This window comes from Geospiza fortis, unplaced genomic scaffold (genome assembly GCF_000277835.1).
Source record: "Geospiza fortis unplaced genomic scaffold, GeoFor_1.0 scaffold23, whole genome shotgun sequence".
In the NCBI taxonomy this organism is placed as follows: domain Eukaryota; kingdom Metazoa; phylum Chordata; class Aves; order Passeriformes; family Thraupidae; genus Geospiza; species Geospiza fortis.
The window spans coordinates 11,432,193-11,457,116 of record NW_005054303.1 but is presented as its reverse complement, the minus strand read 5'-3'; the positions used below and the strand labels follow the sequence as shown (position 1 = coordinate 11,457,116).

Sequence of the window (24,924 nt, the reverse complement as noted above, 5' to 3'; positions counted from 1 at the left end):
CTGATGCAGAAATATTTTGTGTTTGCTGTTGAATCCTTTCCTTGGCATGTAGAAAAGGTACTATGTAGTTTTTGTTTGGTTTCTTTTCTTGCCCAGGTCTCCCTCTGCCTGGGTCTCATTACTTGTGCCGCTTTCAGGACAGGCTGATGTGGATATTGGTGCTGGAAAAAGGCTTCACATACTGTGGTGTTAACATTAAGGTAATTGCATGCTGAACACTGAGATGTTGATGTTTGGAAATCGTGCAACCATTTTGCTGTGTAACATTTCAGCAGTGTAACTGATTTACATTTAATTTTCTAAGATGAATGTTGTACTAATTAGCTTTGCAATTTACATGAGTAGCAGATGTGAAATTTTTTTATCATTTAGCTTGTGACAGAATATCTTTAATAAGGTGGCTAATAAGATTTGCATCAGGCAAAGATTTATTTAAGACACTGATCTGTGCCTAATATTGCAGTGAGTGCTTTGTTATTGCTGCTATCTCTGGATAGATTTGTAGATTCAGTTGTGGAGATACTGACAATCATCTTGTTCAGAATAATTCTGTTGCAGACAAACAGCTTGCTAGCATTTAACATTATGTCCTGATGAAGACTAACAGGAGGCTGTTTTCCTGTGTGCTTTAGGGGCTAGAACTGCAGGAAACATCCTGCCATGCTGCTGAAGCTCACAGAGTGGATGAAATTTTTGAAATGGCCTTTGAACATCAGGAGCACACAAGGATTCTGTCTCCCAATCCCCATTTTGGACACATCCTGACTCCCTGTACTGTGGTTCCTGTGCGGCTCTATTCTGATGCCAGGAATGTGTTATCTGGAATAATTGATTCCCACGAGAATTTAAAGCACCTGAAAGATGATTTTGTTAAAGTGCTTGTATGGATGCTTGTCCAGTATTGTTATAAAAAATCGAAGACATGGGAAAGCCCAGGCAGTGCCAACAAGAACAAGCAAGGATCATTTCCAGAAGAGCAGCATAGTGGTGCAATGAAAGGATCCAGAGCTCTGAGGGAAGAAGACAGCTTTAGTGTTGATACAGTGGAGGACTGGACTGATGATAGTGACATTTTTGATTTTGAACCCAGTAGCAGAACAAGAGACAGAAAAGATCCTGGGCAGTTGGGACTGACACCCAAAGTGCACCTGTCTATTCCAGGCTCCATAGAAACACAGAGCCAAGATCTCCTACAAGAAATGTCTCCAGAAGATAAATTAAACAGGACTGTGGTGCTTGGGCTGCCTGCTGTGGACCAAGGGAAACAGCCAGAAGTTTTACCTCGTGTAGAATTCAGTTGCTCTTACTCAGAACTGCTGAGCATCCCTGAAGAATGGAGAACAGCACCAGTACCTTCTTCCAAAGTCAGTGAAATGAGGCAGAGGTTTCCTGAGGAATGGTACCACTTTGTTCTGAGCCAGCTGGACTTTTTTCATCTGAAAGAGAAGCCTTCCAGTTTACTCACAGACCTCATGAAAGATAAAGCTCTGAAAGAGCTGTACATCCACGGGGTGCTGTCGTGCTGCTTTGGTCTGTTTGGGCTGGATAACGCCGTGCCTGCCCCTCGCCACGTCTTCAGGGCCTACACGGGTGGCATTCCCTGGTCTGCTGGCTTGGACTGGCTCACAGGCAAACCAGAGCTCTTCCAGCTGGCATTAAAAGCATTCAGGTAAAAGAAAACCATCTCCTGAGATTAGAAATTTATATAGAGAAGTGTCATTTCGTTAATGTTTTGTTAAACCCATATAGTTTAAATTTATCTGTAGGTTTTTCCTATATAAATACTGCCTGGCATGTGGTATGGAGGTTCTTCTTTCTTCACAGCAGCTGCCTCCAATCTGCTGTGTTAACTGGGGAAAAACAACCTGTTTTGACTGACCCCAGGTCTCAACAGTGGATTTAGATATTTGGCACTAACCATTATCAGGCACTGGGGAAGTGTTGGAGGTGAATGAGAGGTGTTTAGGCTGATGTGTTTTACATGTGGGTGAGCTAAAAGCACAGCCAGACTGACTGGCAGTGACTCAGCTGGCAAGCAGTGACTGACAGAGTTGGTGAAGCCTCTCCACCCTCTGTGGCCTGAAGAGTTTTCTCCTTCCTGTCTTTGCCACACAACTGACTGTGTGACATTCTGCACCTTTCAGATACACCTTTAAACTTATGCTGGACAAAGCCAGCCTGGGCCCAGTGGAGAACTTCAGAGAGCTGGTGAATTACCTGGAGGGATACGAAAGCGATTGGTACATTGGGCTGGTGTCAGACCTGGAGTGGCAGCAAGCAGTTCTGCAGGAAAAGCCATACCTGTTCTCACTGGGGCATGACCCGAGCATGGTAAGGAGAAAAACTACTAGGTCAAAATTTGGGTTTTGTTTTCACTGTTCTTTTTTTCCCCCCTTGTAATTGTGTTCTAAAACATGAAGGCTCTGCAAGGTTGGTTTGTACTAAAGAGGAACTGGCACCACTGTTGTTGAAAACGCCACAGCACTGTTCTTCAGATGCAGCAATATTTCCTGATTATATTCCAGTGGAGGCATTGAACTGAAGAGACTGGTTTATACTTTGCTGTGTTTAAAGTCTTCATAGAGTGCAGCCCTGTTACTGTCATATTTTTTGAAAAATCCTTTTGCCCAGGATTTTCTCCTGGGAAGCTGAGAAGCCTCAGAGAACAATGAAAACAATAATTATCTCATTTTGCTTTTCCTGTGTTTTGCTGCTTTAGAATGTGGTTTAGAAGCTGTTTATCTAACAGGTGAATGTTTGATTGGTTTCATGTGAATTGTTTTTACTTAATGACCAATCAGTGTCAGGCTGTGTTGGACTCTGAGGAGCCAGTCATGAGTTTGTAGTTAGGATACTTACCGAGGGCTTAACAAGATACTTTCTCTATTCTTTAGTATAGTTTTAGTATAACATTCTTTTATATAATATAATATCATAAAATAATAAATAACCTTCTAAAAACAGAGTCAAATTCAATTCCTCCTTCATCCTGAAAACCCCAAAAATACCACACAGCCCCAAAGCTTCACTCAGTGCTTTGTAACCAAAACGCTCTTCTCTTCTCAGACAATGTCCTGGACATCCTGATCTGTTTGTTCTTGCAGGGAATTTACACAGGGCGAGTGCTCACTCTGCAGGAGCTGTTAGTCCAGGTGGGAAAGCTCAATGCTGAAGCTGTGAGGGGCCAGTGGGCCAACCTGTCTTGGGAGCTGCTCTACGCCACCAACGACGACGAGGAGCGCTACAGCATCCAGGCACACCCGGCCCTGCTGCGCAACCTGACCGTGCAGGCGGCCGACCCTCCCCTGGGCTACCCCGTCTACTCCTCACAGCTCCTGCAGCTGCCCCTCTTCTAGGCTGTCCTCTCCTCACCTATGGCTGTTACTGGTTTGTCTTTTTCCTCTGTGTGTGGCAATCAAGTGTCCATGCTTGCCTGTGTGCTACAGATCAGGTGTTGCTCTCAGGGTGGCAGTGCCAGGGCAGCGCATGTCCTTGGTACAGAGGTGGTGCTGGCCAGAGCCTGCAGCTGCCAGGAAGGTGGGGGCTGGTTTCTTGCTGCTGGAACATGAGACACCATTGCCCTTGTGGCTGGTGAAATTCTCTTCTCCAGCTTAAAGAAAAGCAACATAATTCTTATCATTACCATAATTCTGATCATTGACTATTTTTGGTGCATTCTGATTTACTTTTACTTTTTTTTTTTTTCCATGGACAGGTGACCTGCACTGCCAGTCAGGTTATGGCCTCTTGTAGTGTTGTCAACCCCAGAGTTGGCAACCAAAGTGTACATAGGACTATTTATATGAATTTTTTTATTCTGGCCATTTTATATTGAACTGAGTTCGATTCTAGCATTTGTTTTATGACTTTCACTGATCTTCCTTATGTGTAGTAAGTTATCAGCCATGATTTAACTAAATTCTAAGGGACAATTTTTACCAAACTACTTGTTTTGGTAAAAAGAATTTTATATAAACCAGTGTGTGCTCTGACACATTGATAGCCTGGGTGACTTTATTGATGAAAGAAGTAAATGTGTATAATTAGGAGACAGAGGGAATTTTAAGAACAAATGCTATGATTTCATCTGCTTCTTCCAGTATCCATATATATATTTTATAAATATATATCTATATATATATATCTAGATATATATATGTTGTTACTTTCATCTTCTCTCCACCTCCCTAACCAGTCTTCCACAAATGCAGTGAGAGCTTCATGATGGGGGGTGGGTGGAAATCCAGCTAGAAGTATTTATTTTTTTTAACCTCACTACAGGCTGGAACAGACCTGGACAGCTGGTTTGTAACATTACAGGTCACCTTGAAAACAGGTCCAGGTCCAGTTTCCAGTGGCTCATTTATCCTGTTCACTACTGCCAGTCTTAGCACATAACTGTGTTTTCTCAGCAAGACCATGGTTACACTGTAGGCAAATGCTGAGCAGGGAGCAGGTAATTGTATTTCGTACTCCTATAGAATCAATTTAAGGTAACTGTATTTCCTACTCCTATAGAATCAATTTAAATCAGACCTGCTCTGTAACTGAAGCAGTACTGGTTTGGAACACCCAGCCTTGTCTGGGTCTGAGCACATTTATTACTTTTACTTCTCACCTTTAAGACCTTTGTCTCATATGAAATTTGCCACAGAACCTTGTCCTGGGCTGCTGGCTGTTCCTTTAGATAGATAATGGCCAGAAATGGTTTTTAAAAACTATGCAAGTGGTGTGGTGGGTTTCTAAAGCAGGTTGGTGCTATGCTGGGCCCTGAGCTGTATCTGGAAATACAGAGCCATGGATGTGATGTGGAAGGGGCTTATAAAGAGCACCTATTTCAGCTCCCTCTCACAAGGAGGCAAATGTTTACTCTGATTTAAAACTTCCAAGGCGAGGAGTGTCATGAACTCCTCAAGCAGTTCCAGTTCTTGGCTGCTCTTGCAGCAGCTGGAAAGTTGGAGCTATTTCCTAAATCTAATTAACCTTCCTTGCCACATTGTAAATTTGTTTCTACTTGTCTTCCATATGGTCAAAGAAAATTTAATTATCTTTTTTTTGCAGCAGTCCTTACTCAAAGATGGCTGTAATTTCTGCCCTCATCCTTTGTCTTTTGTAAACTGAATAAACCAGTTGAGAAAGAGCTGAAGAGAGCTGTGATCCTTTTCCCTTCCTTTCTCTGGGTTCTGTCCATCTGGTCCCCAGCCTTGAGGAGAGCTGCTGATAACTGGGCCCAGTGTTCCAGCAGAGATCCTGATTGGCACCAGATGGAGCAGCACAATTAGCAATGGGCAGAGTTCCTGCTGGAGCACAGGAATGTGGAGCTGGGCTGTGCTGCCCTGCCACATCCTGTCCCCTGCTGTCACTGCTCACAGAGCCCCTTGGCACAGCCCTGAGGCACGGTACCCTCACCTTAAACCTGTCTGCATCCTGCTTTTGGCAGAAACAGGAGATAAAGCTTCTTGTTCTCTCTCAGATCTGTGCAGCTGCGTGCCCCTGTTAGCTGGTTTGTTTGTTTGGAGCATTTCTTTAATTTATCTGGAATTCAGGAACTGGAGCACCTTCAGCTCTGGCCTTGTCTGTGTTCACAGGCTGCAGTTGGGATTACTGATGGCACCCTGTTATCCCGTGTGAGACTGAGTTTGGGACCCATTGTTATCCCGTGTGGCCCCTGTTTCCTAACCAGGTGTGTGCAGAGCTTTATTTAGTTCTTCCCAACACCTCCTTGCTTTTGTGATGTTGATCACACACAGGGCACTGTAAGGGCAGCAGAGCTGAGAAAGGGGCCAGAGGGTAAGTCCTGATGTTGTGTCAGAAATGAAAGATGCATTTTGCTCAAGGAACACATCCCAAGCACAGACCAGACACCCTTACCCTCTGTACCACATCCTTCTTCTTGTGGGGTTTTGTTAATCAACATGAATTAAGAATGAAAGTGAGGGAAACAGGATCCTGGGGTCTGTCATTTTTGGCTGCTCACCAGGTATTTGCCCATGTCAGAGCAGGAGCTCAGCCTCTCATGTGTTTCATTCCCTGTAAGCTTAAAAATTCAGCCTGTGGGAATTTGACATGAAACAGGTGTGTTTAGAAAGAGATTTTTATTTAGTCAAGTATGTCATCAGCTCGGTAGATCTGTCGAGTTACAGGATGACAGAGACATAACAAAACCAAAAAAAAAAGCTGTTTTTTGCACTCATGCAATATGAAAAGTTTCTCAGCCTTAGCCCAAGTACAGCAGGATTTCTTACGTGCTCGTCCTTACTTCCTCTTCCTTGAATAAGAAGCATCAGCATCCTGGGGGGAGAGGACATGAAATCAGTATTTCCCCACCCTGTGTTAAAAACAACACTGTGAGTGAAAGACTTCCTTTGAAACAGTTTGTGACCATGAGCAGTTAGAGTGTGAAAGCACAAAGTTTTAAGCTGCATGTGCCACCCTTACTTTTGCATTTCCTGTACTTGATTATTTACTTGAGGTGCTTTTGTGGAGCTGTACTCAGCTCTCCATGTGTCCCTAAGCTCCTTGGGTGAGACACAGGCTCAGTCACACTTTCCCTGCTCTCAGAAGAGCTCCTCCAGTGGGTCTACAGCCTAATATATGCATTTAATTTATGTCATATGGGATCAATAAATGTACATACTATGGATAATTGCAACAATTTCCATCCCAAAAGTCTTAAGCAATGATCCTGCCCTGTGCATCAGGCCTCCAAGTGTGACTGAGGAGCAGCGCAATCCCAACAAACATTCCCACAGCAGCAGAGTGCAACAAGCAAGCAGGGGGAGAGGGGCACTCTGCACACTCACAATTCCACTCTTGAAGTTCTGAATCCTCTTCTTGCCCATCTTGTTCATGAGCCACCAGGCCCAGGTGGGCGCGTACTGCCACAGGTAGCACACAGCCAGGTAGGGGTGGTCGCTGATCCAGGCCTCCTTCACGTCGTTGGCCACGCTCACCAGGGTGAGCCGGGCACAGCGATCCGTGGGCATCTTGTGGGACTGGTCCCCGCTGTTCTCCAGGGACTGGAGGGGGAGCAGAGCAGGGAGGGGTTAGAACTGCAGCCCTGGGGGTGACTGAGGGAGGAGAAGGGACACACGCTCGGTGCCACAGGCATATTCCTCCTAGTTTCCCCATAAGAACTCACCCAGAAACTGGGGCAGGGGAACATATCCCTCACTATCCTCTGGTTTTCAGTGTGGGAACACTTTCCACCTTTCTTCGGCTCAAATTTTTACCTTTTTAATTAATGCCTCTATTGATGGGTCAATTTTAAAAAAAATGGATCTCCAAGCTCTGTCCTGCTTCAGCAGGGCTTCCACTTGATGGGGATTGTTGAAAAAATTCCCCCATCTGCAGCTCTGAGGAATGGGAACTCCCCAGTTCCCAGCTGTGCCTGCCCCATTCTACACTACAAGTTACTCAAGTACCCAAGTGAGTAGGTGAGGTCACATTCCCCATAAACTTAAATATTCCTGCCAGTTCTCTCCATCTCAATCAAGAGAGAAGCAGCCAGCTGCTTTGGAGCAGGGACATCAGCCTGTCTTGTCACTGTATTATTTAGTGAACACAAACCCCAGCCCTGTGAACTTGTGCACATTTCACTCCAGCAATAACAGGCCACTCTAGCAATCTGTCCTTCTGTTTCACAGGGCAGAAGCAGTTCTGCTCTAGATTTGCTCCTCCTCCCTGGTCTTCTGCCACACCGAAATCTGAGGAATGTGTTTTGCAACTTTCACCATTGTTCAAAAAGTACATTTTTTCTTCCACACAAGTCAGATGTTTTGCAACACAAAAATCATTCCAGAACTCAATTCAACAATGGGAGATCCCCTCCCCCTCACTGGTGGGTCATCCTGAGCTTCAAATCGATTGAATTTAGGGCAGATTAGAGTTTGATGTATCACAGCAGCAATTTTTGCCAGCTGCTTTGTCAAGACAGCCTTTACTAAAAGCCATTGTGCAGTTGGAAGGTTTTGCTTTTCCTCCTGGAACAATCCCTAACAGGAAAGGAATGCACAGCTCGTGTCAGCTGAGCCAGGGCTGTGCCAGCAGCAGCGTCACCCAGCAGGGCACAGCGTGACCAGGGCAAACAAAACCCTACCTGTGCAGCAAGGACAGCACTCCCCAGCAGAGCTGTGTTCAGAAAATCCTGGCTTTCACCCCCAAAACTGCAGCACAGGGGCTGTACAGCACATTTTACTAGACTTGGGTTGTTTGTGTGGGAAGAGAGAAGGAAGAGCAATTATCAAACTCAATTTTCAGTTGATACCACCAAGAATTACAAAAGTATACACAGTTCTGCACCACTCAGAGCATTTCTTGGTAAGAAGACGAGGTTAGTGTTTGCAGGGAGGACAAAGCCAGATAAAATACCCCACAAAAGGATCACTGGCCCCACAGCAGGAGTTGGGTTTGTCACAGCAGAACTGAGTCCTTACCTTTGCAAGATTCTCAGTAAAGACATTTTGGATGATCTGGGACTGCACAGGCCCTGGGCAGATTTGGATAATGCTTATCTCAGGGTAGTCAGTCAGCTCAGTCCTCAGAGAATTAAAGAATCCCTAGAAGACAAAAATACAGTGAGATCTTCCTTTCCCATGTTTTATGCAAGGTTTAGCTGATGACACCTTTTCATACAAATTTATACTGTAAAGATAACAAGATTCCACTACAAGCAATTCCTTCTATTTTCTTTGACTTTTCACACTCAATGGCTAATTTAGCATTTTACCAGCAGTTACAGACATTGATCTATAAACCAGTGAGGAACTCATCCTCATCTGACCAAATACCCAGTAATTTCTCTAAACTACAGCCAGATTCTGCTGTCCCTGTACTCAGGACAAGCCTTACTGTTTGGCAGTGGAAATGCCACCAATCCTAAGTATTGCAATATCATGGAAATTACCTTTTGCAGGTCAATTGCTGTTTGGGGTGACAGTAAAGAGTTTACACAGTTTCTATGAAGTAAGTGGCACTGGCTTATGTAAGAAAAGGATGAAAATTTTCACACAGCAAAGTCAAAAATGCACCCTGACACTTCAGGGCGTTAATTTGCAGCACTGAATTTGCTACAGAGTTTGAAATTGGAAGCCACATAGATACAAATCTTATTTCAACTCAGGAATATGCTACCAGTGTATGCAAGTTAAACCAAAAATTACAAAAATTGCCAGTACTTCTTTTCTTTAAGCTAAGAGAATACAAGGTTTTCTGTAGCAATTCACATTTAGACAGCAATTATTATGGGAAACATGGCCAGTTCAGAAGGGTGCATTGCACCAAAGCTGCTGGTCAAGCACTCTTGGAGGAGGATTTAGCCAACACCCCATCATGTCTTATCTTTGGCCTGGCTACCAGCAGCCCCCTGTATCTATTCCAACACATAATTTTGTGTCACAGCAGAGACACAGAGTGAGCACAGGCTGATAAACTTCTCCCACTGTAGTAAAATTTTATCACTTTACTCCTATCCAGCTTGGGAGGAGTGCTGGCTGGCCCAGAGCTCTTCCCTGAGCTGCAACAAAGGCTAAAACCAGTCAGATTTGGGCCTGTGGTGACACAGAACCAGCAGCTGGGACAAGCCACCAAAGCTCAGCAAGGAGCAGCACACTCTGACCAACAACAGGAGCTCCAGTTTCCCAGTGGCTGGTGGCTAATTCCAATTTATGGATTCCATACAGGCTTTGCAGTTCAGTTCCCTAAAAACACTGAGCAGGAATTTAAAGGTGTGAGTACCCACAGGCCCCAGATCTGGGGCTGGATCTTCACAGCATGGCAGCAAAGCCTGGAGAGGATTAAATCCTAATACTGGAAACTGATGTGCCCAGAAATCTGCCCCTGGACAGATGGGGATCTGCTCCTGGACACCCAGCAGCTTTGGTTTAAAAATCCAGGCCCTCCCCTGGCTCCCCCACCCTCGTGTGCAGAAGCAGGGCAGTGTTCCATCCAGCACTCCAGGCTAATCCTACATCCCAACCTGCACTTTCCCCACCCCTTCCTTCCCTGAGGGATCCTGAGCCCAGTTCTTCCAGAAAAGCCCCAAACCCCCAGGTGGTGCAGTGCTGTCACAAAGGTGGGGACTGAGTCCAGCTGAGGATAAAATCACACCTAAAAAGGCACACAAAATCACACCTAAAAAGGCACACAAAATCACACCTAAAAAGGCACACAAAATCACACCTAAAAAGGCACACAGACCCCCACTTGCCCACAACTCCCTGCCCATTGGAGCTGAGGAACAGAACTGGCTCCCATTTTGCCTGAAGGGAACACACTCAAGATGCACTTCCAGGAGTCAGGGAGGTGGAAGAGCATTTGTCTGGGAATGCTGTGATGGAAGGGAAGCCAGAGCACGGCTCAGTCACTTTTGACAAAGCTCCTCCACCTGCTCAGATGCTGGGAGGCTCCTGGGACCCAAGCTGTACCTAAAACTGGGCACCTGAGCAGCCACACAGAGGCACACAGCAGCAGCAGCAAGCAGCTCCAGGGCACTGACAAAGCCAGGGTGATTCCATTGAACACAAAAAAAAAGTAGCCAACAAGTAGTAAACATGAAATGCAAGCAGCCAGAGATGCCAGCAAGCTCCTGGTCCTGCTCTGCACTGTCCCACATCCTTCCCTCATGCTGCAGCTCCAAGGTTTTACACCAGACAAGTGGCACAGCCTTCAGCAGCAGCACAGGAGGGCCAGGACACTCACCCACCCTAAATCCTGGCTGAGGCACACTGCCAAGGGCCTCTTGAAAACCAGAATCTCACATAGACTCAGTCCCCTCTGGGGACATGTTTTCTAATTCCAGCACTTCTCCTTGATATTCAAAGATAGCTGGTATGAAATTCCTCTGCTTCCTCCCAGAAGAGAAGCTTTCAATTCCTCAGCATGAAAAAATAAGGGCTTCCTCTTATTGAAATTCAAGCAGGGACAGACCCAGATTTGGGAGCAGTACTCCAGTGCAAGAGGAAGAACCTGAGTGTTTCCACCAAGCCCAGACTGAAGGAATTCCACTAAAAACCAGACAATGAACAGAGAGAGGAGCTGCTGCTGCTCAGTCCATGTGCTTCTTAGACAAGTTCCTGATGAAGGAACATTTTGAAGGCCTCCATTCCTGGTCCATGCCACCAAGTAGACGAATTACAGCTGGGTGAGTGGCACATGAGCTCCACGAGCATCATCCCTCCAGGAGGGAAACTGCACCAGGCAGATGCAGACTCCCCTGGGCTTGAGTCATGCTCTTACAGCACCCCCAGCACTGGAATAAAGGGTAATTTCATCAGTAGAACATTGTTATGAAGAATTCCAGTTGGCATGAATCAAAGCATGATTGTTTCAAGGGCAGATTCTAATTCCAGGCAGAATTCCTTCCTTCCTCCTACAACTGCCATTTAAAGGAATTTTTTAAACCCCAAAAAACACTCAAAAAAAAAAACCAAAAAAACAAACAAAAACAAACCCAACCAAAAAAAACAAGAAAAAAAAAAAAAACCAAGAAAAAATAAACCAACAAGAAAAAAAAACCCAAAACCAAACAAAGCCAAGTAAAAGGAAGGACTTTTCCAAAAAAGGTGTAATTAACTTTGCAGCATTAAGTGTGTCAGTTGTGATAGACTTCAAGGCATGAATTAAAAAAAAAATACCAAAACAAGCCAAAAACCACAACTGAAAAATCCATGTCAGATGGGTTCACACATTTAACAACTGGTGGCCAAAACACAACCTTCAAGAAGATCTTGGAATACAGGACAGGTGGAATCATGCTGGGAAACCTGAACAGGAAAAGCATCACTTTTTGCTTTGGCTTATTTTTCCCCTCCCTTCTCCCAGTCTCTATTTCTTTTTGGTCACCATCAGAAGTGGGTTACAGGGCTAAGGAGGGCTGCCATTCCTACAGAATTCCTTTAGCTGAACTGCCCTGGTGAAGTTTGTTCTTTCAGAAAAGTTTTTTCTTGTTTTTGGGGGCTGCATGCTGTCATCTAGCTGTAACTCCAGACCGATCAAAGACTCTCAGGCAGAGTATTTCTATTTCCAAAACCAATACTGCAAGTCCTGTTTCAACACCTGCAATTACTCTTTCTAGACTTACTGGGAAAGAAATAAGGAAGGAGGTTTGGAGTCTGGCCTAGTTATTGAGCAGAGGTAGAAGCTAATAAAGATGGAAGCCGTTCAGCCAGCTTATTTTAATTAATTTTAGTAAACTATCTCTTTAAAGCTTTGTCTGTGCTCTCAATCTTAACATGAGATTGAGAATTCTGAGTATTTTTAAAGCAACATGTGAATTCCTTGTGCTCTGTAATTAATTAGCCATGCTTAGCCCAGCTGCACCACACCCAAAGATAATTCAACTGAAAGAACATTTAATAAATAAAGGAGCATGAAGGGAAGTCAGGCTTCTGCTCATTGCATTCTTCTAATTTTAATCTACCAGGTTTAACCCAAAAGCTGGCCTGTAATGGGCAATTCCAGCATTGCCACTCTGATGAAAAGCAACAGATCTCTCCCCATCACTAACTGAAATTTTTTTTTTAGCAGAGATCTGTCACCATATTCTACATCTTATATTTTCAAGAGGCTTTGTAGTGTCAGCTACTTGTTAACATTTTTGTTGTTGCTGGTCAAATTGTCAAAAAGATGTTGATCCCTTGGCTTAAGCAGTTGTTTGTTCTGTTCACATGCTGAAATCCAGCAGGGTGTAAGAAAATGCCAGTTTTTAAACCACCACTGAGCACAGCTGAAGTTTGTTTTGCTGAGATCAAAATGTACATTAGCAGGAGGCCAAACAGTGGTGAAAGACAAATATGCCCAAACAAATTTACTAGTTTAACAAGAGATTCCTAAATGATACAGGCTGAAACTTTTCTGAACTCCTCTTTTAAGTTTCTCTACTCCAGTGACACTGCTTTCAAAAACTTTTTCCAGGCAGTGTTGAGTGCTAAGTGTTAGGCAGAAGGTAACTTCCTATGACACTGTGAGCTGTCAGTTCTTCACACCACAGAAAGACACAACTCTTGGGAAGAGTCATTCAGCTGTTCCCAGATGGATCAGGAGGTCTCATTTCTCTGAGCAGTCTGCCTTACCACTCCCTGTTCTCATTTCACTAAATTTCTCTGAGCAGTCTGCCTTACCACTCACTGTTCTCATTTCACTGTCCTAAAAATCTCCTCAAGTTGTAAAACTCTCACCAGTGACTCTTTCTCCCTAAAAGAATTGAGAACTTTAGGGCTCTATATGGAAGAGAATAATGTTCTCAGAGAGGTATTCCCTCATCTGAAGGCCAGAGGCTGAGGTTTTGTGTTTCACACAGTAATTTAACCATGTAATAGTTAGAACCAACTAAGCTGGAAATTGCATTCCGGTCAGGGGGAAAAAAAAAAATCTACAGTGGGAGCTATTTCACATTTCAGAGCAAATTAATTCTAAAGGAACTTCCAATACCTGAGCATGTCGCATATGCTGTGTGAAATTTCAGGTGAGACTTGTGTTTTCTGCACAGAACAAAGCCCTGTGCTGCAGCAGTGGCACTGATCCTCTTAATTAACTTAATTAACTTCCAGCCTGTAACTCACCTGCAGAGCGTGCTTGCTGGCACAGTAGCCTGTGGCAAGAGGAGCTCCCATGATGCCCATCACACTGCTGACAGTGACAATCTTCCCTTTCTTCCTCTGGATCATGTGGTTCAGGACATACTTTGTCAGGGAGATGGTGCCCAGGTAGTTGAGCTCAATGATGGCACTGTAGACATCCAGGTTGGTGTCCACGAACAAGGAGCGCTGTGAGCGCCCACCATTGTTGACCAGAACATCAATCTCCAGAAAGATAAGAAGATAAATTAATATAAACACAATTTCCTTTAATATTTGTGCTTCCTCAGGCAATTCAGTTCAGTTTAGTCCTTGGGAAGGACCAGTGATTATCTGTTTGTTGAAAACCAGAAGCAAGCCACAGAAGGGATAAAAATGCAGGTACGTTTTGGCAAGTTGAATACTGAAGCTGAAGGAAGGTGTAGACACTCCTGAATTTGTCATACAGTGAAGTATGAGCATAAATGCAGGTCTAGGAGACAAAGAAATAAAAGTTTAACCCCAGAAGCACATCTTACCTTGCCAAAGTGCTTGAGCACACTGTTGGTTGCAGCTTCATGAGAGGATCTGTCAGTCAGGTCGAGACGCAGAACGAGGATATCATTTTCACTCAGGCTGCTAATCTCTAAAAAACAACCATAAGGGAAAGGGAGCTGATAAGATTCCCAAAGTCAGAACTGTGGGAAACATAACATACTTTTAAACAGCACATTTTCACAAAGACAACATCAAGAAACCATAACATCAAGTTAGAAATAAAATGCTTGCTTTGTTTTCATTTTGACCCCCACACAGAATTTATTTTTAATCTGTTCCTACCAAGTGGTTTTTTTCACTATGTTTTTGTATGTGAAAAGCCTGAGTTTATTAAACAGGCTTTGTGGCACAATACAGAAGTTTCACTTCTCCAAATAAATTGCAGTAGTTAGGAGTAAAACCCAGCTGAAACTTTTCACTGAGGGATTCAGAAGCACATTGGGAGTTGGATGTCAACAGGTCAAGCATGTTTATTCCTGACAACAGGACTTGTACAATTCACACCCAAAACACAACATACATACCTGAGCAGCTATGAGGCAAAGTCTACAGAAGCTGAATTATTGGCTTTTTTTGGGAGGAGATAAAAGACTTTTGTTTAACTGACAGCTTTTAACATATCCATGCCCTGAAATAAAAGTCAGCTGCCATCAAGTTCCAGCCTTTTTGTCACGTTTTCCCCCACTGTCCCTTCAGAACAACTGACCTTTTCCATAGAAGGCATTTCTTGAGCAGTGATTTGTTACCCTGGGGTTTTGGGGCAGATGACTCACAAAAACAAAATCTTCATCATTTCAAGCTTTTTTTAAACTACATTTAACAAGAATTTTTACATAATTTCTATTAGTTTGTTAGTGCTATTTTTTCCCCTGAATCAAATCCTAACCACATCTAGGTGTGGTTGCTTCCCTTTAAGCAGCTGCCCTCTTCAGAGCCCCAGGCTTTGACTTTTTAATTACTACTTCTTGCAAATATAGAGCAAGTTGAACTTTGTCTTAACAGTGATATAAAGAGGTTACTTAAACCCACAAGTTGCCTCTGTCCAAAGGTCATTAGTATTTAAGCCACTGGTTAAATAAATAAATAACAAACCCAACTGTCTGGTTTAATGTTAGTAGTATTTCCATTTATTGCTCCCTCCAGCTGCTCCACGTGCATTTTCTCCTCCATTTCTTCCAGAAATACAGCAGTAAAACACAGTTTAAGCTGCCCTCTCAGGGGCACACCTCTGCCTGTGCTGCCTGAAGCAGATTTGCACAGCTGGTACCTGTTGGGGTGCTGATACCTGCTGGGGTGTGGATATTTCTGCCATGATTTAACCAGACCACAGGGCCAGCCCAGCCATGAAATCTAGACAGGGGAGAAAGGAAAGAGCAGAGCAAGGGACACAGGCTGCTGGTAAGGAAGGAAGTGCTCTTTTATAAGATGTTAGAAACATCCGGCATCAGGAAACTTTAAACCAGAAACCTTGTACAGGATTTCCACATTCAAACTGTGCATCTCCAGCAGCTTCCTTAGTTCTTCTCTAGGGTGAGGGGTCCTTACTTCAGGCACTCCTCAGACAGCTTCTACAAAAACCAAACATTCCTGTTACCCTTTTCTGAACCCCTTCTCCCATTCACTACCCCATTATTTTTTGGTTGATAACCAGCACTGTGCCTGGTGCAGAAAGCACATATGGGTCCCAATTTCTGCACTGCCAGAATGGTGATCCTCATTGCTTTTACCTACAAACCCTAATATTCCACTGCTCCTCTTGCCTGCTACCAAAGTGAGGTTTTTAAGGGAACAATTACGAAATCCAGCAAAAAACACTTGGTCCCAAGTGGGAGACCTTAGTTTAAAGCTCATTGCCTGGATTTCAGATCAACAACTCTTTTCAATACATGTTAATCCCAGGTAGCAGTTTCTCATAATATGATAAACACCATAGCTCAGAGTAGTATTTTCCAGCTCTTCTGCATTTCCTCTTCTTTCTTTTCTTTCTCCCTTGTATAAATGCCCTTCAACAGAGGCTGATCAACACGACCTCCTGGGGTCCATTTCAACCTCAATTACTGTATAATTCTTGAACTTATAGGTTGTCTGTCACTCAACTGGCCTATCCATAATTAAATCATATTTGACCTTTGCCAAACAGAGAAACATACCCTCCTACTTTTTTTTTTCTTTGTAGGGTTTTTGAGAGAAAACAGCCTACAACATTTCCAAGAAAAGAAAGAGAAAGAGTGGTCGGGGGAAATAGAGAAGCCTCTTGCAGGAGCTGAGTGAGTTATACAAGTTGTTTTGTCTCCCTCCTGCCCAAGTGCAGTGAAGTGTTGAACTGGCATATGCATGACTCAACAGGGATTACCTCTCCCTCACTCCCCCTCAGCTTTTAAGCAGTGTAGAATGCACAAACCTGTACCACAGGGTGGTGTCACTAAACTTTGAACAAGATATATGTGTACAGCAGGCATGTTGCAGCACATGAGCTCCAGTTATGCCCCATAAATCAGCCAAATTCACACTCATGTTGCACATTGCTGCTCAGGCTTCATCCACCCCACTCAAACCTTACAGGACAGTCCTGAACTCAGCTGCCAAGGGAAAACATGCAGGTGGAAGCAGGCACAGGCCACCCAGGAAGCACATGGACAAGCATGCAGAGATGGAATCGGGGAGATCAATGCTCAGGTGGAGGTGAAACTGAAATTTCCACTGGAGCTGAGGAATGTGAAAGGCAGCAAAGGCTTCTCAGGTGCAGCAGCAACAAAAGGGAGGCCAAAGACAGGGTGAGCTCACTGCTGGGCAGGGATGGTGAGGAAGAAATGATGAAATGCACAGAAAAACCTGAGGTACTCAATGCCTTCTTTGCCCCAGTCTTCTCTGGCAAGATCTCCTCTCAGGTCTCCCACACTCCTGAGGCTACACTCTGGGGAAAGAAACACTACCAGAGTCAGACAAATTAGGGACAAAATGCACCTACAAGCAGGGCAAAATATGCATCTGTGATTTACATGAGCTGACCAATTTCACTCCTTTTTGGAATTTTCTTCTCCCCAGGGACAGCAAGAAAACAAATGACACAAAGCCTAACCCCAGTCCTTGGGAAAATGACGTGGCAATTCCTCCTGAAAGCAATTTCCAAGGAAGTGGAGGATAAGAAGGTGGGTGGGAAAAGCCACCATGGATTTAGCATGGCCTGACAAACTGCCTGAGCAACTCAATTGTTTTTTGTGATCAGCTGTGGCATCCCTCCATGATCAATATGTTTGAATATCTTTGTTAATGACCCAAATGATGGGGAAAAAACACAGATTTTCATAAAATTTTGATTTAACGCCAAGTTCAGAGGAGCAGTCCTGATGCAGGGCTGGACTGCTATGCAGAGGCACCTTAACAAGTTCAAAGAATAGTCTGACAAACCTCATTAAGCTCAATAAATTAAAATGCAGATTTTCACACCTAGGACAGGAAATAGAAGCTGGCTGTAGAAAACAAACTATCGTAGAAAAGTTTAGGTTGGAAAGGACCTTAAATGTCACCTCATTCTAAACCCCTGCCATGGAGAGGGACACCTTCCACCAGACCAGGTTGCTCAAAGACTCATCCATCCTGGCCTTGGATGCTTCCAGGGATGGGACAGCCACAGCCACTCTGGGTAACCTGTCCCAGGGCCTCACCAGCCTCAAAAGCAAGAATTTCTTCCAAATATCTAATCCAAACCTGGTTTCTGTCAGCTTAAAGCCACTCCCCCTTGTCCTGTCACTTCCTGCCCTAGTTATGTTTCTGTGTTACTGAAGAGTTTCCAGTATTCCTACTAATCAGACCTTCAGTTAAAGCAAAGCTCATGAGCAAACATTTGCAAAGCACAGGGCTACATAAGACTTCCAAGGATGTGTGTGGCACAGCTCAGACATTCACAGGGACAGTGGAAGATGGCAGAGGCAGAAATCTGTCACTATAGGACATAAAATAACACGATGCACACACAGCTCTCCCAAGGTAAAAAGAGCACTTTTAATTTCTGACTGCAACATTTATAGATTTCCAAAAGTGACAGTGCATTGGAAGGTGACAGTGCCACCTCTCCAATGACACTGGACAAACCAACAGTCCATCAAATTTCTCCTCCTCCATAAAAGAATGCAAAACATTAAGTTATTTAACAAAAAAATAAGTTATTTAACAAAACAATAAGTTATTTACATAAAGTGTGTGAGAAATTTCATTACAAGAATGTAAACATCAAAAGGCTTATAAAAACTTAAAAAATCAAGAAGACAGAAATCATCTCAGATAAATCAATGCTCTTAGTCCACATTACTTGAAATAGTATTTCTGAATATTCTTTAGCACATCCCACAGGTATTTCCTGAAAGTGCCCATCCAGGATTCCAGCTGCTGCCAGCCTGTCTCATGTCATCAATTTTGCAATCACAACAAACAGCCACGGACGCAAATGGTGTTGCAGACTTCTGCTGACCATTGCATCACACAGCACTGGGATTTTGTCACAATTGTCACTTTACCACACTGTCATCACATGTCCCCTGCCTCTTTTTAAATGTCAGACTCTTTAGGTGACTGCTTTTTGGAGCCCTCAGAAAATAAAACCAGGCTAAAAGGAGTTGTGCATTTTTGAAAGTTCCTTGAAAGCTTTTCTGAGTAGGCTGCTGCAACTTTCAGCTTTCTAGACATGTCTAGGTGCTAATCCAAGAAAAACATCTGATTATTCTCTAGCACACATTCCAAGTAGACTGTGGACATTCTGTCAACATTGCTAAGACTGAACTCTTGGTGTGATAACACATTCCACATAAAATACTCCATCCTGAGCTATAGAGGATAAATAGTCTGAAAAAATGCATAATGTTAATCATGTTCAAACCCTCTATCTATCAGTGTGAATTAACTGCCTATTCCTCTTGCTGCCAAGCCAGAAAACAGGAGGGAAAAAGAGAAACAGGAGGAGTGAAGCCAGACCACTGAGTCATCAGGCATATGAAAGCTAACTAGAAGATATCTGGAATAGTTAAAAATTTTGCTCCACAATTTTTCCTCTTGATTACAGGAGATCTTCCTTCTTCCACATTTTTAGAACAACGTTTCCTGAACATTTTTATTAGTCTTTTCCAAAGAGCAAAGTCAGTTTTCTCTCTACCTGTAACATGCACAAACCTGAAGAAAGAATACTTCTTAGCTGCAAGCAGCTAGGTGGTTTGGTTCTTCACAGGATGATACCCCTGGGATTGTTTCCTCCATTCCCCACAGTATTTATTCCATTTCTTAATCTAGTATCTTACAGGAGCACTTGCAACTGAGAATGAGATTTTTAAGTAACAGTGGTTTATGTAGGAAGTTGAAATGTGTGTCCATACAAAGGCTTCTCACTCACAAAAAGAAGATACCAGCTCTGTATAAAGTTGACTTTCATCATTAAATTTATTCTGGTGATATGTGGGTTAGTGTTCCTGTGGCAATCCCAGCCCAGGCAGGCTGGAACTGCTGGCACGGAGTGCTAAGTTGTACTTACGAAGGCATTTCTTTTTCACTCTCTGCAGCTCATCCTCCCTCCTGGCAGAGATGGCAAGCAAGGCTCCCAGCTTTGCCAGCTGGTAAGACAGTTCTTCTCCGATGCCACTCGAGGCTCCTGTCACCCAGACAACCTTGCCACGCAGTTCATGTTCTAGCAAAAGAATCAAGACAGCAGTTCACACATTGCCAATGCTAGGATAAGCATCTCACTCACTGCAGGGGTGGAATCTGGTGCTGTTTTTAAGAAATATGCTCATTTTGGGGGGGTATTACAAAATGCTGACTTTTTTATGTTTTAGTCACATGCAGTTGTGAAATTGTTCATACTTGTTCTGTTGCCATTTGAACTTTGTTCCAAGGCTGACCTGAATAAACATGGGTTATTTACCTGAGGCAAGGAATCTGATTGCATTTTTGCAGGCCATCCACGCATAAAAAATCCACTAACCTCATCAAAAACAGTTTCAAAGGAAAAGGGGAAAGAAAATTCTTGGAATTGACAGGAAACAGTTACTGTACTGCAAATACAAACAAAAGCCTAAGCAAGTCCTTCCAAATAATGTTTCATCCCAAAAAATGTTCCAGGGTAATTGCTGACTGAGTAAAATTCTCTGAACAGAAAGACAGCTAATCACAAAAAATGGGTTTCCATCCACTTTGTTTAGCATCTGATGCAGGTTAGCTCCTGCACTGGCCAGGGCACAGTACACAGAGTTCCCAAGGTGTAAATTCACATGTGGATTCCCCAGCTCCTGCCCTGACATGCTTCTTTAACCTGCAGTAAAATTAAGAGCATCTTGCTCTGTTTACAGCTCGGCTGATAATGCCTGTTCCCACTTGTCTACAACCATCCCCACTCCATGGTACACCTGGGCACTGGGGAAAGCCTTTGCTTTCCAGACCTACATCCAAAATCATCCAATACCACAGATGGCTGAAAAACCACTCAGTTAATTCCAGAACATGATTTAGGGATGAAAGATCACAAATATCAGAGCACTTCTCCAGAAGGAATCATTGCCTGGCACGTGTCTGTGTTCCTCAAGATCAGCCACAGTGAATATCAGTCTTGGGGGAAATCTGACTCACTCAGAGCCTGCTGACAGGAGCTCTTCCCTCTGTTTCTCAAGTTTGTACATTCCAAATCTAGCCAACCAAGAAAGATTTCAAGGCATAATTCAAATATCAGAGCCAAATGCAGTTCCTGAGACTTAAAGCCAGTTCCATTCTGAAAAGTCAGAGTAGCATTTTTCAGCTCACTGAAATTTAACCACTAATTTAATTTAGAAAAAAAATACTCTTTTTCCACTGTGGCTGAGACTGCTTTTACTTCCTGCTCTCTCTAGTAATCAGTTCCTGGTTCTGTCTACACCCGCACTGTGTTTCAAATTTCTACTTTTGGAGTCCTAATGACACAAATCCCACAAAGAGACCAGCACCAAAACCCTTCACCCTTCAGACAAAAGCAGTGAGCACTCAAGACTGACTGTCAGAGCTCAGCTTGACTTTGTGGGGCTGGCAGTAAGTATTATTTGTCTTTTCTTAAGCTGACTGCATTTCAGCCAAAAAAAAAATCCCTCCTAAACCCAGGCTTTTGTGGCTTGAGGTTGTTTGGAGTTTCTTGTTTCTAAAAACACTAACAACAGCAACAGGAGTCACTTCCCAAGGGAGAGATGTATTCTAAGGTTATGAACTAGGGATGGGGAAAGAGATTCTGTTGAAGTTGCAGAAATATCCACTGTGTTCATCATTAGAACAAATGGCTGCTGTCTGTAAAGCTTATTCACACCCCTTCCCTACAGTTTTATTCCAACATATTCCCAATTTATTGAATTAAACACAATAAACTTGGGAGTTTGCCTCTCCTATAACATTTTTTTCCTGAAAACCCAGGCAGACAAACACTACACAAACAGAACACAAATGTAATTTCAAAACAACACATGAATGTAATTTCAGCCCTGCTTACCACACTCATTCCTCTTGCTACTGAAAACAAATCCACTTCCTCCTCCTACCACTTAGTTTCCCTGTTCCCAACCTGTCTTGGGCAGCTTCTCAGCAGTTATTCAGGATCTTGTTCTGTGAACAGAATAATTAACTGAGATAAGGAGAGTTTTCCCACCAATTCCCCAGAGCTGATCGTTTCCAAGCACTGAGCTGCTGAGAGTTAACACAGAGGGAAATCTCAAATGCTGGTGGTGCAGAACAAGTGCCAAACCATCAACTTTGCTCCAGAATAAATGTCCTGTTGTTGCTGGAAATAAGTTTAAAAATTAACCATGACAAATTAAAAAATAAAAGTAGGTTATGCCATTACTAACTATTAACTACTGTGCTACAAGGCATAACAAATGAGAGCCTGAACTGACTAGCACTGCAAGTAACCCAAAAAGTTGGTTTGTAGTTCTGCTTAGAGTTTTTTCCAACATTTTATAGCTCTTATAGCACAAGGTTGCCATGTCATTTCTTTCAGGAAAATGATTAGAAGTGGGGAAGTTTAAAACAGAACATCTACTCCAGAGCCCTAAAGAATCATACCATTATTCCTAAATTTAAGAGCAGGGCTGTCATACATGGAAGGTTCCCCTTTAGCTTCATAATATTAAGCTGCCTGTGAAAAGCACAGGGTTTAGGGTGATTCTATGCGCTCAGAAAAACACAACACAGAAGGAAAGGCATCCAGCACCCAAAAATCCTTCTCTCCTGACCACACACATATTCAGAGGATGGGAAGCAATCCAGCAGCTGCCAATGAATAAATTCAAAAGTCAAATTTCCCTATAGAATTGAATCACTGAATTGGAACAAGTCTTACCTATATTAAGGCCTTTTGTTGCAATTATCATTTATAGCACAAGAAACACAGGAGATCAGTCCACTTTCTGCTAAATATCTTCATCTCCAAGAACTTCAACATCCATAATAATGTTGTAGAAGCAATAACACAAAATAATGACTGCAAGAGTGATAGCTCTAACAACACCTTTAATTAAAAATTAAGGGATCCACTCATTATTTACCTATGCACCCTCCATTACACGCACAATATGGGGAGAAGGAAAAGGGAGAAGTTATTTAATGAAAAAACTTTCCTATGTTTGTCTCTTCTGTTTTCCTACCTGGTTTGTTAAATGGTACCATTTCAGTTAAATATTTTACTTAATAACAAGCACAGAGGCTGGGGGAAAGGGAAGGTGCCCAAAACATAGCTGACCTCTTATGTTGATGAATTTTTGCCTGATTCTTTTTGTATTACATGTTAAAACAACCCCATCATAAAATTACACTACACTGGTCTTAGCATGTGAATTTTTAGACTTCTTAAAGGGTTTCCAGGCCTTCCATAATTCTGAAGGCTACATTCAAATAACACTTTGTCTATCCAAGAGAGCTCCTACATCTTGATGCATATTGCACATAGATCCTTCAGGACAAAACTTCAATTCTGTTTGTATTAGTCAAGATTTATCTCACTTCTCTGCCCTGATTCTTTCCATGCTCTTTACAAAGCCCACACACTAAGATTTTTTGCAGTTTTCTTACAGCAAGGGAATGTTCTGATGGAGTTCATACAAAACTTTGGGCTGAGTACCTGAACAGCCATGAGAGATTGTTCATACTGATTTAAATGCAGTATTTTTTAGAGCTTTATCACGTGTGCTAATCCATCTAATGGAGAACAGAAAAGGACGCACATTTTCAGGGAGCTTTTACTGAGGGCAGGTGACAAGGATGTCTCAAGTTTGTCCTACTCTTCTCTCCAGCTGTTCCTCACACCAAACTTCACCTGTACCACCATCCCGTAGGGAATCACGGTCCCAAGCTCAAACCTTCACTCCACCACTCCTGGTCCACCTTCCTTCCATGCAGTCCCCTCTCCCTATCTCAACCCTACAGCCTGTTTCAATTCCCACATGGGATACTCAATTTCAATTCCCACATGGGATATCTTGTAGCGCCTCTCATCCCACCTTCTGTCCCCGGTTTCCACTTCCACCTAAAGCACCCACAGCCAGCAGTTCACAGCAACTACAAATCACCCCAGCAGGCTAAACTAAGGGGGGGATATTCATAAATCTGTGCCTTTTCTGACCAAAAGCCTCTATTGAGCAAACAAAACCTATGATTTCTAGGTTTCTAGGTCCAGAAATAGGGAGAATTGCAGTCAGAATAGAAAGTTCAAGGGGAGCAAGAACTGAAAGCGCCTGTCTGACAGTGTTTCATTGAACTTTTGTCCTGCAGGTGACCATGGCAGCACCTTTCAGAGATGCAGGGACAATCCCCATCAGCATCACCTGCCGGAGCTGCTCCCTGGAGCCGTTCAGAGCACAATCCACGGAACAGGAAACCCTGTCAGCCCCAGCATTAACAATACTCATGTTTACTTCACTGCCGACAGCCCTGTGAACGCAATATCAGCTTGGAGATCGCAGATCAGGCTGAAGCAGCAGCTGAACAGGCTCCAAAGCCACTCATCCCTTCCCGAGCCTTCCTCCCACCCTGTCCCTGTGCTCAGCTGCCCCGTGGGGCCCTGCCAGGACCGGGAACGTGCCCAGAAACTGCGCAAAACAAACAGTTCTGGCCCACAGGAACCAGCCCTGGGCCCAGACCTGCAGGAGCTCCCGAAGTGACTTTTTGGGAGCCGCTTTGCCGGCACGAGGGGCACCACACACCTTTGTTTAGCGGAGATAAACAAAACTCTACAACTTTTGTGAAAGTTGCAAAGCTAGTATGTTTATTACAGAGCTGGACGCAAGTTCCTTTAAAATGACATGCGTACTTCTGGGAACTTCAGGTCTTTTTTTTTTATCTTCTTCTCAAATACATATGCATACAATTTCACAATAGGTTCATACATATTTATTTTTACGAATTTTGCGTGACATTTGTCGCTAGATTTTTCTTTAGCAGAAAGAATTCTTAGGTCAGGTTGACTTGCTTTAACAGCAGCTTCTCTGTCTATCACTCTCTTGTCTCCCCCTTCTTTATCTCAGTCTTTCACTGAAGCAGCTCCTCTGAGCTCAAGCTTTTTGCAGTCAGACCATACAGCAAGCTACATGCTTAACTCAAAGATGTACATTCTATCTAAACTAAAATGGATTTCTGCCTTAGAAAATTTCTACTCTGCCTCGTTTTATCCAGGTAAAGAGCAGGTAAAGTACACTTTTGTGGTATGTTTATGTTTATGGACACCCCACGGGACAGCCGATGCCACCAGCACCGCTGTCTCCCCCGCCACCCCCTTTACCGAGCGCGCCCCCGCTCCCCTCACGGTCCCCAGGCGGGGCTG

General features: G+C 43.5%; 2 protein-coding genes across 2 annotated transcripts in view; one reads left to right on the top strand and one right to left on the bottom strand.

Annotated features, from left to right (window-relative positions):
- The window catches only part of PCNX4 (pecanex 4), a 16,011-nt gene extending 10,871 nt beyond the window's left edge, over positions 1–5,140 (top strand). Inside the window, exons 9-12 of the mRNA XM_031066198.1 lie at positions 97–200; positions 633–1,669; positions 2,145–2,331; positions 3,105–5,140. Of these exons, the coding sequence (XP_030922058.1) occupies positions 97–200; positions 633–1,669; positions 2,145–2,331; positions 3,105–3,356 (1,580 nt within the window). The 3' untranslated portion in view covers positions 3,357–5,140. The remainder of the gene's footprint in view (positions 1–96; positions 201–632; positions 1,670–2,144; positions 2,332–3,104) is intronic.
- Positions 5,141–6,078: 938 nt separating this feature from the next.
- Positions 6,079–24,924, bottom strand: part of DHRS7 (dehydrogenase/reductase 7) — a 21,687-nt gene continuing 2,841 nt past the window's right edge. Inside the window, exons 3-8 of the mRNA XM_014311826.2 lie at positions 19,630–19,782; positions 14,093–14,199; positions 13,560–13,799; positions 8,436–8,558; positions 6,804–7,019; positions 6,079–6,291 (exon numbers count right to left, since the gene is read on the bottom strand). Of these exons, the coding sequence (XP_014167301.2) occupies positions 6,256–6,291; positions 6,804–7,019; positions 8,436–8,558; positions 13,560–13,799; positions 14,093–14,199; positions 19,630–19,782 (875 nt within the window). The 3' untranslated portion in view covers positions 6,079–6,255. The remainder of the gene's footprint in view (positions 6,292–6,803; positions 7,020–8,435; positions 8,559–13,559; positions 13,800–14,092; positions 14,200–19,629; positions 19,783–24,924) is intronic.